General features: G+C 46.0%; 2 protein-coding genes across 3 annotated transcripts in view; both read left to right on the forward strand.

The window, feature by feature from the left end:
- LOC115794342 (CREB-regulated transcription coactivator 2) overlaps nucleotides 1-9648 on the forward strand; it is a 33507-nt gene extending 23859 nt beyond the window's left edge. Inside the window, exons 12-16 of one of the 2 annotated variants that reach the window (XM_030749788.1) lie at nucleotides 70-330; nucleotides 419-601; nucleotides 3844-3915; nucleotides 4413-4617; nucleotides 4701-9648. In XM_030749788.1, coding sequence (XP_030605648.1) covers nucleotides 70-330; nucleotides 419-601; nucleotides 3844-3915; nucleotides 4413-4617; nucleotides 4701-4891 — 912 coding nt within the window. In that variant the 3' untranslated portion in view covers nucleotides 4892-9648. The remainder of the gene's footprint in view (nucleotides 1-69; nucleotides 331-418; nucleotides 602-3843; nucleotides 3916-4412; nucleotides 4618-4700) is intronic. The other variant, XM_030749789.1, reaches the window with a different exon arrangement.
- Nucleotides 9649-13166: 3518 nt separating this feature from the next.
- The window catches only part of dennd4b (DENN/MADD domain containing 4B), a 43079-nt gene continuing 41791 nt past the window's right edge, over nucleotides 13167-14454 (forward strand). Inside the window, exon 1 of the mRNA XM_030749457.1 lies at nucleotides 13167-13258. The gene's annotated coding sequence lies outside the window, so the exon portion shown is untranslated. The remainder of the gene's footprint in view (nucleotides 13259-14454) is intronic.

The raw sequence follows: 14454 nt of genomic DNA on the forward strand, positions 1-14454 counted from the left end.
TCTGAACGTAGGTTAGAAAGGAGATTCATGGAATGTTTTCCAGGGTTAATGTCCCGCCTCTCTCCACAGGGCGTCCCGTTGGATACCAGCAAACTTCCTCTGGATCAGAGGCTTCCGCCATACCTGCTCAGCCAGTCCCACCAGCACCAGCCGGGCTCACACCAGCCCCTCTCCAGCATGCCCGGCTCCCAGCCCACTCAGCAGCCCCCTCCGCTGGGTCAGCATCACCACCAACAGCTGCACCGCCTCCAGCAGCCGCGGCCCAACAGCCAGCAGCAGCTCCACCTGCAGAACATGCGCAACCAGCACATGCAGCATCACTTTGGAACGGTACGTCCCAGATTTCAGGCCTGATTCTAAAGATTCTCTTCTTCCTCTTCCTCAGCTCATGTGCTCACTGGGGTGTTTTTCCCTGCAGCAACAGAGGCCGATGGGTCCGCAGACGAACGCGCCCATGAAGAACGAAGGCACGCTGGAGCAGTGCGTCCAGACGTCCTTGCTGTGCCAAGTTAAACAGGATGCAGAGCAGCAGAGAGCTGGCGGCCTCCCTCAGCAGCAGCAGCACCACGCCAGCCACAACCTGTCCCCCGACCTCTACAATGTGAGTGACATTCAAACTCTATTTAGCCAGGGTGTGGTACACAGAGATACGACACTTTGATAGCTGCTACACACACACACACAAACACACAGACTTATTTAAAAGAAGGTGGAGACAGGCGCAGTCTGACTTCCTGCTGTCAGGGTGATGCGGCTAAACAGAACGTCCTGATGCTTCGTCATCCTGAAGCACTGAAAGGATGTCTGAACACACCTTTCAGGTGTGTTCAGACGCCTCACCCTCCAGGTCCACAAAACACACCGACTGGTTTGACAAACTCCCCCACGCGCCCTCGATGTGCTCAAGAAGGTGAAGAGCTGCTCCATTAAAAACGGGCCGCTCACCCTGTGAGCGTCTGGATGGATGAACTGCTTACAGCACAGGCTGAACCCTGAGTGCTGGCAGCTAAAACCGGAGAGTCTCGTAAAAACTTCATCACAGTAATGACTTCCACAGAGAGCACGGCCTCAGTGACTGTTCCTGCATCTGTTTTTGTTACCAAACCCTGCTGCTATCTTCTGATTAGTTCCTTATCCGTGGAGTAATATTTGTCTCTGTTAGCATCAGGTGCACTTTCTGTTTGTGGAAAACCTTCAGGATCCGGTCGGAGTGACCTGATTATTCCGGCAGCGGCTGCACACGGTGACCAGCTGAGCGCCGTGACTGTGTCTGTTTGGGTCTCTCTCACAAACACTTTGCACTATTTTTAGTTTGTTGAACCGTCTTATTGGATTTAACTGACTGAATCATTTTGCATTAATCTGATTTAGTTCCAAGTGTAACCAGCACAGACTCCAGCTCTTTCCTTTGTGCCGCTGTGGGCGATGTCGTTTACACAATGGCGTGCTTGTGTCACTTGGTTATATGAGCGTGTCTGATGTGATCTGCTCCTCTTTGTGTAACATCAGGGAAAAAAACCACCAAATGTTTTTCTTTGTCTTCACAGTGCAGATAAACTCGTTATCAGGCTCGTGTTTGGAAGGTCGCCTCTCCTCTCTCAGGGTCAAAGGTGGAGGCAGTAGGTCCTCCCACCTGAATCAGCTGATTATTTTTCTACAGTAACTTCAGTATATTTAATGAAGCCATGCAAAATTTTACCTTCATACTATGAAAACTTTCAGGGTACACAGATGCTTCTATGTTATACTATTATTTATATTTTCTATTTTACAGTTTAGTGCTTTGTAATTATTTCTGCAGCAGTTTGTTCCCTCATGACTTCATGAGTACCTGAGATATCCACAGGAAACTTCCACACATTTAAGCTCTGTTTAAAAACTGCAACTGTTAATGTCTGTGACGTAGAGGAGCAGAAACCAGCATCAGAGAGAGTCTGTGGCTCTCAAAGTATTCACGGTGTGACGGTAACGCTTCGCACGGCTTCATTAACTTTACCAAAGTTATAGTTAACAAACGCCTGCTGGTTCTGAGGAGAACTTCAGAGGTTTGGCTGGTTCTGTGTGGACGGGCAGACGCGTGTGGAATGATTCCTGAAGACGCTCGTCTTTGATCTTTTTATCTGATTCCACAGAGCAGCTTTGATCCTGACCGAGTGTTGATTCAGATCTGTTTCTCTTCCTGTAAACCAAATTCCCCTCCTCGTCCTCAGTCAGAGGGGTTCCCCCGTCACCATGCGAGTGCTGACATATTGCTGTCGGTGCAGGTGCTGGGATTTTCCTCTGTAAGCAGGCTTTACTGTGCTTCACTGTCAGAGTTCACACTCTGAGCACGAGCTGCTCCTCTGTGTAACTATCAAAGGTTTTTCAAATGAACTCACTGTAAGACTCATGGTTGGAAGGTCGCTGCTCATCTGTCCTCGTCTCTCCTGGGGTCAAAGATGGTGGACTCACCTTCACCTGCTCTGAGGTGATGCTAAAGAGAAACAACAGACACACACACACACACACACACCAGGATTGCCCAGTTCAAAAACTTTTCTCTTTTCCTGCTTTCTGGAATGTTAAAACATCAAGAGGTGAAGGAGGAACTCAGAGGATCGTCACAAACTCGAACCACCTGACTCATGAGTCTCTGAGTCACCTCAAACACGCAGAAGCAGAAACAGGCTTCAGTCTGCAGTGAAATCTGCAATCAGTAGTTCTTTGTTTATACGCCTCGTGGTGACATCGTTTTCATCTGTTCTTAAAGATGAGGATCAAGTCAAGTAATGGAGCTCAGTGAGTAGAAATGGCCCTGTGAAGTAAAATGACTCATAAAAAGGAAAACTGGTTTCTGTGTAAAGCTGCTTCGTGGTGTTAGTGCACCAGCCCGGAGCGGCGCTCTGCTGTCCGTCCGTCCTCGTCCGAAGTTGGGTCGCGGTGACGGCGTTTGACACTTCCTCCTGTGGGGAGGCCATGCAGGAGGACCCTGCTCAAACCACCTTGATGAGAATGATCGGGCTTCTCCTCCTAACCCTGAGGCTGAGCCCAGACTTCACAGGAAGGTCATTTTTGCTGCCTCGATATTCACTCAGTTTCTGTGGGGCTGTGCCCTCAGCTCGAGGTCATAGGTGAAGGCAGGAACGTAGAGTAAATCAGCAGCTTCTACTCTCCAGTGCAGCAGACCGGTACAGCGTCCGCATCACTGCAGACACCACACCTGTCCACAGGTCTACCTCCAGCTCCGCCTCCCAGTCAGTCATGAACAAGATCCTGAGATATGCCTAAACACATCTATCCACCTTTAACCTTGGAGAGAACCATGAAGCTGTGAAAACACCGAGCACACCTCACCTGAGTGGATTGCTGGTGTTGGGTCAGAGACTCCTCTGTGGATGTTAAGCTCATTTCTCTCTCAGACTGAAATATCCTCCATGTTGTGTTTCGTACAGGAACCCTTTCTCAGTGTTTCCACCCCTGTGCTGTCAGACTGACGTGTCCTCATGATGGTTTTTAATCACTTCAAACATAAATCGTACAAACTGAATTTTGGTTTTCCGTCACTGCGGCAGCTCCCATCGAACCTCAGAGAAACTCCGGATTCATGGCAGGAAACACAGTTGGAATTAGAAATAGCAGCATCATGTCCATGAGCATATTTTTAATGTTCACACACTGTGGATGTTTATTTGCTGAGATTCGCGCAATGAACTGACAATAAAAATAAGATTAAATTGCATTAAGAGGTGAAATTAAAAACTCGACACACTCTCAGTCCAGATGATGAAAAATGGCTCAAAGGCATAAAAATGTTTCCTCATTTTAATCTGCATCTAAAGACTTCTTTTGCTTTTTATTTCCCAGGATACCTTGCTCAGCTCCCTGCTGGATGACCCGTACCTGAGTCTGCAGCTTACTGGCAAAACTGAGCAGCAGGTAAAGACTGCAGTGATGTCACATGTTTGAATGGAAGGATCTGATTGGCTGTCAATCTGAACTTTTGGTGGAGATATCAGTGGATTTTTAATAAATAGCAGGGTGTTTATTTCTTGCAGTTTCTTATAGAGTAGTAATAATATTTTATAATTGGAGGTGACAATCAGTGAGCTTCGTACTGAGAAAGCGCTCTACAGATGTGATGTTTGCTTTTAGAGAAGGTTTGCAGCATTTTACACTAATGCTGCAAAACTATATCAGAGAGGAGGTTGACCTTATTCTGCAGTGAGGTTGCATGAAAGAACATCTCAGTGTTGAAGAGGGAGGAGAGCTGGAGAACTTCCATGACTGAAGATGAAGTTGAAGTTCTGCATGTGAAATATTCAGATTTCTTCAGGTTTTAAAGACGCGCCTTTGAGGACCCAAATATTTAAAACAAGGCGAGACGTCTGGATCAGATTCTGTAACCTGTGCTTTACGTTCTCCTCCTGATGCAGTTCGCTGCCGAGAACCAGGCTGACGGTCTGTCCCTGAACCACAGCGGGCTGAGCTGCATCAGCACCGACAAGAATCAGTTCCCCTCCAACAGCCAGGGCCCCCTGGATCTGCAGGACCTTGGGGAGCACCAGCTCCTCAACAATCAGAACCAGAACTTCAGCGGCGGCGATGGACGACACAACGTCCCTAACATCATCCTCACAGGTCAGACGTGAGCGCCGAACTCCATGTTATCATTCTTTTTTCTCTTCTGCACACTTCTAAAACAGCCCTCCGTCCGTCTGCAGGCGACTCTCCGACGGGTCTGTCCAAAGAGATCGCCAGCGCTCTGTCCAACGTCCCCGGGTTCGAGATGGACTCCTTCTCGCTGGACGACCAGCTCCGGATGGACCCGCTGTCCCTAGACATGCTGGAGGGCAACCTGATGCTGGCCGACCCGGCCGTGGAGGACTCCTTCCGATCCGATCGGCTGAAGTGAACCCCCCCGCTCCAGGAACGGCGCCCCACACATGGAGGACTCTGCACTCTTACCGATCTGCAGCCAGCCGGTCTGCAGAGTGACCTTTGGAAGGAACGCACCTTCATCGTTTGCTGATGAAGGAGTTGAGATTTGTGTGGGGGGGCCGGATGAACTAAAGGAGGCGGAGCCTCTCTATCGATGGCACTTAAACTGAAAATGCTCTCGCAACGCTTAAAGTCAGAAACGGCAGATGCTTCTCTTTTAGGCATTAGCTTGTCGAGTCGTCTCTGCAGACACGCAGGAACGAGCGTGTAAAAACCAGCAGCGTGTTACGCACGGCGGAGCCCGCCTCAGCTTTCTGACTGTTCCCCGCTTCCACCCATCAGCCACGATGGCCGCTACGCCGCAGGAGAGAAGGCGTGCGGTTGGTTTGGAAGCCACTTTCTGCTCTCTCAGCCACTTTAACAGGAACTTAGCCATGACCCGGAGGTTTCTGCTGTTCCCCACGTGCTGCTTCTGCTCAGGCCGAATCGCTCCGCTCTTATATGCAGAAATCAGTGTGACGTGCAAGCGCGTGCGGTCCTGCTCACCTTTAGGTTGCCTCTGATTGGACACGAGCTTTAATCCTTGGATGACGCTGTGATCACACGGGGCGCTTTGAGCACGCCTCGGCTCGTGTTTCATCACAAAGGGTAACGTTTGTTTATCGCCTTCAGACTCCAGATGTCACGACTTACTTCAGATGCGCTTTCTGTCGACGGGTCCACCCCTGCACACAGACTGTAAATCGAGAATGGACATACCCACCGTGCGAGAGCGTCCCGTGTGGTCACAGAATCAGCTCGCTCTCCAGCTTCTCTGTGAGAGCGTCATCTGACCTGAAGGCTGGAGGATGGAAGCCGCCTTCGGTCAGCTGGCGCTTGTCCGTCTGTTACATCCACATTCCCTCTACCTGCAGACCGCAGCTTGTCAGCTGACCTTTGAACCCAAAATGATGCTTTTCAAAGAGATGGAGGAGGAGGGGAGCCTCCCTCCTCCTCCTGTGTTTTTTATGAACACTTCGTACTCGAGTGTAAAGAAGTTTTTATTTTTGAACCTTAAAGTGTAAATAACTCCTCAGATATAAAAAATGTATTTAAGAAGAGAAACGTTTAGCTCGTAGCTGCCGGCGTGAGATTAGCTGCACGTTCGTCTGAATGTTTGGATGTTGGAAGCTCGTCTTCATCACCGTCATCACTTTAACTGAACCTCTGATCCGCTCATCGGGGAGGTCAGCTTCAGCTCTGCAGCTCCGTTCTCAGCGAAACAGGTTATATTTATAAAAATAAAAAGCAGAAAATGAAAGAAGGCGATCGCAGATCTTTAAAAGCTCCGACCGATTCCTTCTTTCCCGCCTTAAAATAAACGTATTCAAGATTTTTAGCAGAAATGTCAAATTACGTGTATACAGAGCTGAGAGGACGCACAGGCAAAGGTGCACAATTATCAATAAATTATCAATTATCAGCACTCTGATCTGATTTAACCCTTTATTCTCTGTCAGGCTTTATTTATGACATAGATATTCAACACAGCTATAAAGACAGGATCCTTTTTCATGTTTTAAACAGATTTTAATTTCCTCTGAAAATGTTTGAATTTTAAGTTACTGAAAGTTTGTTCAGGGGAAGAAAAACAAGTCAAAAAAAGAAAAGAAAAGAACTGAAATCAGAAGATTTCCCAGAGTAAAAACAAGATTATTATTATTATTATTATTGTTATTGTTCCCTACGATGAGCCTGATCTCAGTCATAAATATAACCCCTTCATCTTCTGCTTTCATAATCTTTTCAGGTGGGAGATGTCAGAAAATAAATGACAGAACAATATTTAACCATACAAACTGACACATGCAGTTTGATTATTAAAAAAGTAATTAGCGGTTCATTTTTTCCTTGTTTGCTGCTTTAATTTGGGAGAAAATCCAACATTATAACTCAATCTCAAATAAATTATAATAAATTTGAAGTAATGTGTGCATTAGAGCCACGTTACCTAAACCAGCCTGAGGAATATCATGAATATTGATCTGTGAGATTGAATCTGTTAGAAAAAATAAGAACTTTATAAGAATTTTATAATCCTTCTTTAACTTCAACTCTTTTTCTCAAATTTCCAAATTAAATTATTTTTTTATATTTATAGACAGATTTTTAAATTCCCAGGAGCTCCATGAAAGGATTCTTTCATTTTTATGATTTCCTTTTTCAAAAAAAATAAAAAATTATATATAAAAATGGCCTTGATGGGCTGCTGTAGGAATGACACAAATCATGATAAACCCATAAATCTCTCCTCTCTGTTTATTGAGAAAACACTCAAATAACCCAAACTTCCAGCCTGGAAGGTTTGGAAAATCCAAAGTGAGGTGAAAGTGAAGGCATGAAGGAGGATTTTCAGCTGGAGCTTCAGAGCTGTGCCGGGATTGTTGGTTTGGAAGTTTTCAGGAGGAAATCTACTGAAACAGAAAGAACTAGAGGTCCAGAGGCGATGAAGAAGAGTGAAGGTTCACGTGTATCTGCTGCCCCCTGCAGGTCACCCAGTCAAACAATGAGCATGACAATAAACAAAGTCCAGGAAGGAAAAATGAACTTTACTGAATTAAAAATAATTTCAAAGAGTCAAAGTGGAAAAACTAAGAGAATCCTTTGAGTTTAGCTCTGAGGCGTTTTTCTGCAGCAGCTTCGGTGAACTCTGCCCGACCATCAGAATCAGGAGTGCAGCGGAATGAGCCTTTAATGCTGCAGCCTCCGCCAGGCAGCGAAGGGGAGCTCACAGCACCATCAGTTATTGATCGACTGATTTTGAATCCTTATTGATCTCAGATGAGTCGATATCAGTCGTTTGTCCTTTCTCAATCGCAGAAAATGTCCAGTAGCTTAATTTATTCCCCTCTGCTCGCTCCCTGATCTGATCAATACGTATTCACGTTAATCTGCACTGGCCCCAGCAGGCTCCCGTAGGAGTAACAGCGATCATCAGCAGCAGTAAACAAGAACTGATTTCTGCTGCTCTGCCTGCGTCTGTGTCATATCAGTTGGTCCGTAGAAGACTGTTTGTTTCCTGCTTTTTGGGATGTTTTTTTTGTCTGCTTTGCATTTCTGACACGTCTGAAACTGACGCAGTCGTCAAGGTGAAGTTGATCGCAGGACGCCAACGAGCCGTCAGCCTGAGGTTAAAAGTCACACTTTAGCGTCGCATCTTCATTTGTTTCAGATGACTTTTCTCCTCCTGGACCTCCTTCACCTTCAGGCCACTGACCCCTAAACAGTTTATGGAGGCAGAAAAACACTTAATAAAATTAGGTTAAACTCACATGATGCAAAAATATTTAAAATGAATATCTAAAATGTCTTCTGAGATTAAAGTCCTAATTTTATTGGGAAAAATATTTATTTGTATTTTTTAATCTGAGAGAACATCCAACTTTTTTCCACATAAATTTACAAATATATTAAATATAATTCTGAGATTTTCCATTATTTTGTTTTTTGTTACTATTTTTTTTTTCTTCCTGTAATGCTCCCAAAAGGCTGCCATAAGAAATTAGTCAAAAATCCATAAAATAAACCAAAAAACTAAATGACTGATTTTGGCAGTGCCATAATTTTGAAAAACACTTCCTGTTCCAGGCTGGAAAGTTCTGGAAAATCTGACCCTTTAAAGCCAGCTTTGAGACAGCTGTCTCCTGATTGGTCAGCTTCTGGAAGCTGATGGCGCCTGTGAGCAGATGACCATATAAGGACGTCTGTGCCGAGGCGACATCAGCTTGTCTTGAAAATAGAGGAAATATTTCAAGGAGCAGGTTCACATATTACTTTTTTTTAACATCTTGATTTGAAGTGTGTGACACACGAACACGAGAAAGCAAAAGCAGGGCGTGTCCTCTTCCTTTTCCTGCTTCCTTCCCTTCTTGCCTCTTTCCTTCTTCCTGTGTCTTCAGTGAAGGCAACAACGCCACAAATGAAAATGTTGTTAGCTTAGCTTATTTTGTGGAAACAGGTGACGCGTTCGTCCTTCAGCTGCAGCGTTTTTTTTTTTAATCCTTCTGTTAGAATAAAATGAAAACATGTTCGATCAAACAGGCGGAGGGGCTTCATGTGATGGTGCAGGAACAAAAATGTCTCATTTCCTGTTTAAGATGCTTTTTTCTTTTTTTTTTTTTCTTTTTTTTTTTTACATTTTATACGACGTTCAATAGGTCAAAAACTTCAAAACTGAGGAAAACGTCCCCAAATTAACCCATCTGTTTTCGTGTGTGTGTGTATGTGTGCGCGCGCGCGTGTGTGTGTGTGTTGGGGGCGGGGGGTTTCCTGTTATGCAATAAGGCTGTTGAGCGTTAACCTGCAGTTCCAGACTCTGCCAGTAGGGGGAGCTCCTGACCAGTGAGGCAGCGTGTGTGTGTGTGTGTGTGTTTGTGCATGCGGATTGGGGATCAGTTAAAGGCCATATTTCATATTTTTTCATATTTTTTATTGTATGATATTAATTCCTCTCATTAATGTTCATAGTTTTTTTTTTCATGTTTTTAGACTCATTAAAAAAAAAAGCTGAGCACTCTGTCTGTCGCTTCATATTTGAATAATAAAGTTTGTTTCTATTCAGATTTTTATTGTCGTAACCAGGGAACATTGAGCGTGTTGTACATATGAAATGTTTTTGAAGCTGATGGGAGTGTTTTTAAAGAGGCGGCGTGGCTGGAAGTTCACCATATTTTGCAGAAAATAAAGAAATGAGACCTGAAAGTGTGTCTGAGTCGTCATTTCTGTCCTAGAAGTTTAGGTCTGGATTCTGGACATCAAGGTATCTTCACCAGGAAAAGAGCCAAAACAATCCGACTGGTCAGCACGTGGGCTGAATCACAGTGTGGCTTCCTCATCCAGGAGCACAGTTTTCTAATCTGCAGGCAGCAGGAAACCAGAGGACCAAAGTTTCTCCAAGAATCCAGATGAAGACACTCTGAGGGATCCTCCAGGAACAGAGACCCTATATTCCAGAGATCTGATTGGTCAGCAGGGGGTGATTTCATACCCATTGATCAGCGATGAGCCTGCCTACAGAACAGAGGTTGAGAACCGGAGCTGAGAGAACAACTTGATCCACAGCAAAGATGAAGGAGCTGATCCTGGACTTCAGGAGACCGAGGCCCCTTGTCCATCACCTGATCACCATTAGCGGCGAGAGAGTGGAGGTCGTGCAGAGCATCAAGTTCTCACATCCCGGACACGGCCTCTTCACCCCCCTGCCTTCTGGGAGGCGCCACAGAGCACTGTACACCCCCAAACCACAGGACTGAAAAACAGCTTTTACCACAGAGCTGTCACACTACTGAACACAAACCATCTCAAATCCAACACACAGTCCCCTTGCACGTCCACTACGCCACCTTAGCACACTGCACTCAGCTGTAAATAAACCAACCAGAGCAAGTTAGGCCTGCAGCATCAGTTACCATGGTAATGCGCCCAGGTAAAAAGTGAAGCGGCTTCATGATCCTGAGGTTACCTGATCCCGAGTGCAGATTGCTGTGACTGGAGCAGGATTAACGGGTTTGAGCAGGTTTGAGGATCTTCTCAGGGTGGCTCTCTTTCAACCTGCTGAGATCATCATAGCAACTGATGCTGAAGGTATCACCTGGCCCAGAGCAGCTCACACTGAGGCTCACTGTTCAATGAAAAGATTTCCACATCTCCTCCTCAGGCTTCCTCAGTTTTTTCAGGACTGTATAAACACTGCGACTTAAAAACAGATCAGATTAGCTGATTTCAGCTTTTTGTTTACAGATTAATCTGATTAGTTTTTATTTAATGTCCACACTTTCTTCTTTTTTTTGCCTCTAAACCTGCTTCATAGCTGCTTTCAGCTGTTCCCTCACCACAGGGGGCGCCACAGCAGGTAGCGCTGCACGTTTCACTTGGCAGAGCTTTACTCCTCCTGACATGACCCCAAGGGGTCATTGTGTCTCCAGCTGGAATCAAACCAGCAACCTTTCACTTAAGTGACTGTTTACCACTAAACCATGAACATGCTTCAGAATAAGAGCATACTGTGGTGTCTGAAGTTTCTTTGGCTGTGAGGTTTTAATTGTTCTGCCTTCTGTGCAGATGTGGGGCTGCCAGCTGTGTCTGCTGTTTCTCTGGAACCATTCAGATCATCCAGCAGCAGGTCACAGTGGCGCTCCCTGCATGCTCCAGCTTAGCTGCTTTTCATGGATTGCATCCATCCACAGAAGACTATAAAGAAGAAACTCAGTCTTCAGACGACAAAATGATTCGGTTCTCCTCGTACCGTCTCTTCACCTGAGACTTCCTGAGGCCTTACAGCCAATAGTGTCACAGGGCAGAGTCACATGGTGGTTGGCAACCCAGCAACTGTCAGAGGAGATGGTCATCAGTTCCTCTCCAGCACCTTCAGCAGAGCCCAGAGAGCAGGAGAGGAGGTCCACTGAAACCTGGAACATCTAGATGCTTCCAGACTGGGCAGCAGCACGGCGTTTTTTGGTTGCTCTGTAAACTCTGAACTCTGTGACCAGATGACACCATGCACCCAGAATGCACTGCACACATGGAGCGTGTATGAGCACACTCACAGCTGACTGGATAAGCTAAGCTCCAGAGATGCAGTTTCAAACTGCAGAAACACGACTGAAGGTTCAAGAAACTCTACCTGATGAAAAATGGACAAAGAGCACCCTCAGGAGGTTAATCTGGGGTCAAACACACATGTGACCCTCAGGAGCTCTTACTTTGATGGGCTCAAGTCCACCAAGCCCGTCCTTTCTGTGATCTGCTCTCTGGCAGGTGTTCAGAAGATCCAGCATGTTCTCCTGCTAAGGGTCAGGTCACTCTGACCTGTATCTCACTCCTTACGAGCCGGTCAGAGGGCTGCAGGTGTCATCCACCTTCCTTCCGCCACCTTCAAAGCCAAAGATTTGGATACACAGAAACCCTCTGATGATGTCACAGAGCACAGTACCTGCCTCAGGAGGATACTCCAACCTTCATGTATGATCATTCGTGTTCAGATCACCATGTAAATACCACACTCCCAGACTACACGAGAATTTTAAGGTCTATGAGAATGTTAAACAGGTCTATGTTTGTATCTGTTGTCAAATAATTGGGTGTCTGGTGATGAGCAGGCTACCCTCTGCAGTGGGAGCGGTGGCGCTGATCTCAGGTGCTGCAGTGCTCTGGGGTGCTGCCGCCGTGCACCCCGGGTCAACCTCTCCCTGTCCCGTGCTGAGGTGTGGGAAATAGGGGTGCCTACTGAGACAGTGGAACGCTGGCTCTCTTCTTCCAGGTCATCCTTTTTCTAATGTCATTTTATTCATTATAATTAATGTCATAATCTTCATTATAGTTGACAACACAGCCTGATACCCACAGGACCTTAGGGGACAGGGATGCTACCCAGAGGTTGATGAGGTGGGGCTGCTGAGGCGGCCCCACTCAGGTCCTCAAAACTGTCTGCCCCTCAATTTTAATTGGACCTTAGACATTAAGGGATTTGGGGGGACGATGTGGGCGAGCAATGATGACTAGCAGTTGGGGCTCGGGGCACAACTGTCCCCTCAATTTTAACAGCACCCTATACACCTCATACATTCAGAAACAGAAACACATACGCTTATCTAATCATTTGGGGGGGGGGGGGGGGGGGGGGGGGGGCATGTGGGTGGGTCATCCTACCACCCTATTCCCTACACTTTGCCCAGGATGAAGGTCGGGTGGGCTTCAAGGTCTTGGCTGGCAGCGTCCAGGGGTTGCTGTTGGCCCTGGCGGGGGTGTCCACTCTCCCCAGCCTCAGAGGGTGGGTGGATGTGGATGAATGTGTGTCTTTGTGCATTTGTCACAGTCTTTATCTTTGTTTGTGGGTGTATATGGGTGGGTGAATGCATATAGATACATGTGTGTGTGTGTATGTGTGTGCGCATCCGTGCATACGTGTATGGCTGAACCTGGGTCTGGACCTTGGTGTGTCTTGCCTCCCTGTTGCTCTTCGCCGGTCGCTCCTGTGCCCACTGCCCCTCCGCCCCACTGGGTTGTGGGTGCCTTGGGATTCCTGAGTGGGGCTGGATGTTCTGGCATGGGTGGTGGCCTGCTCCCCTGGGGGTTGTGGTTTGAGGTGGTTTTGGCCTCTTTGGTGTGTGTGGTTCTCAGGCGCCTGGAGGTTTTTCTGGGGGCCTTGCCCCTTGGCTGGAGGGGCTTGATCTGGGACCTCCTTCTCCCGCCTGCTGGGGTGGCCATGGGTCTTCAGTGCTCTTGATGGGTTGCGGACAGCCCGGGTGTCCTGGATCTGCTTCTGGCTTCTGGTGGGCAGAACTGCAGCTTCCCACCCTCATTAGTAAGTACATTTCATGACATGGACACAAACACTCATGCTTGTTGGTTTGTGTAGCCATGCTTTGTTTCCGTTTTGTTTTTCCTTATAAAAATTTTTTCTAGGTATTTTTTTTTTCTTCTTTTACAAGTGCAGCAGTTGATGAACCATTTATTTGCTTGTGCTCTCTCAGCCTGTCAACCTGGCATTACATGGACACATGCATATGTATGTGAAAAATAGCACAAATAAATAAATAAAATAAGGAAAAAACATCAACAGCAGGAGCCTATAGAGAATCTATAGAGCAAATCTGGTTGCAAAATCTGCCAGACATGGCAGGCTTTAAAAAACAAACAAAAACAGGTCTATGAGAATGTGAATAACATCTTTGAGAATGTTGATGACATCTATGACAGCATTAATAAGGCTAATAAAGTTTATAAGAACATTAACATCTATGAGAAAGTTACTAAGGTTAAAAAGGTCTATGACGTCTCAAGAATGTTATGGTATATGAGAATGTTAAGGTTTATAAGGATATTAATAATGTTCATGAGAATGTTGAGGTCTATGAACGGCGCTAAGGTTAAAAAGGTCTATGAGAACGTTAATGTCTCAGAAATGTTAAGGTCTATGAGAATGTTGTTGAGGTCTATGAGAACAGTAAATCGAAAGTGAAGGTGTTGATTTATCGATCAATCTACTTCCCTCCCCTCACCTTGTCATGGTCCTGAGCAGTTTGCCCAGCGTTTGGTGTTTAGTTCTTTTAGGTTCAGTTTTCATTTGAGATTCTTCTGTTTCCTGGTTTTCATATGGTTTTGATTCTTCACATCCTGGTGTTGAAAAATTCTGGAAATCTTGGTATCAGATATATTCTTTGTGTCTTTTTTTTAATCCTGTGTGTAACGGCCTTTAGTCTTGTATTTAGTTTACGTCCTGGTTTTGTCCTGTTTAATTATTCCCAGCTGTGTCTCCACCTGTTCCTGATCCTCACGTTACCTTGCATCTGTATTTAAACCCTTAGTCTGTGTCAATTCTTTGTCGTGTCCTTGTCTATATTACCCTGCTATGTGTCACCCTGCTCCATAGTTTATGTTTAGCTCTGGCACCTGTCCAGCCCCAGTTTATTTGTATTCAGTATTCCTCGTCATTCCCTCAAAAAACAACGTTAAGTTCGGTCCCGCCTTGAGAGTTCTGCATTCTGGGTCCAACCTTGC

Source organism: Archocentrus centrarchus, chromosome 16 (genome assembly GCF_007364275.1).
Source record: "Archocentrus centrarchus isolate MPI-CPG fArcCen1 chromosome 16, fArcCen1, whole genome shotgun sequence".
Taxonomy (NCBI): domain Eukaryota; kingdom Metazoa; phylum Chordata; class Actinopteri; order Cichliformes; family Cichlidae; genus Archocentrus; species Archocentrus centrarchus.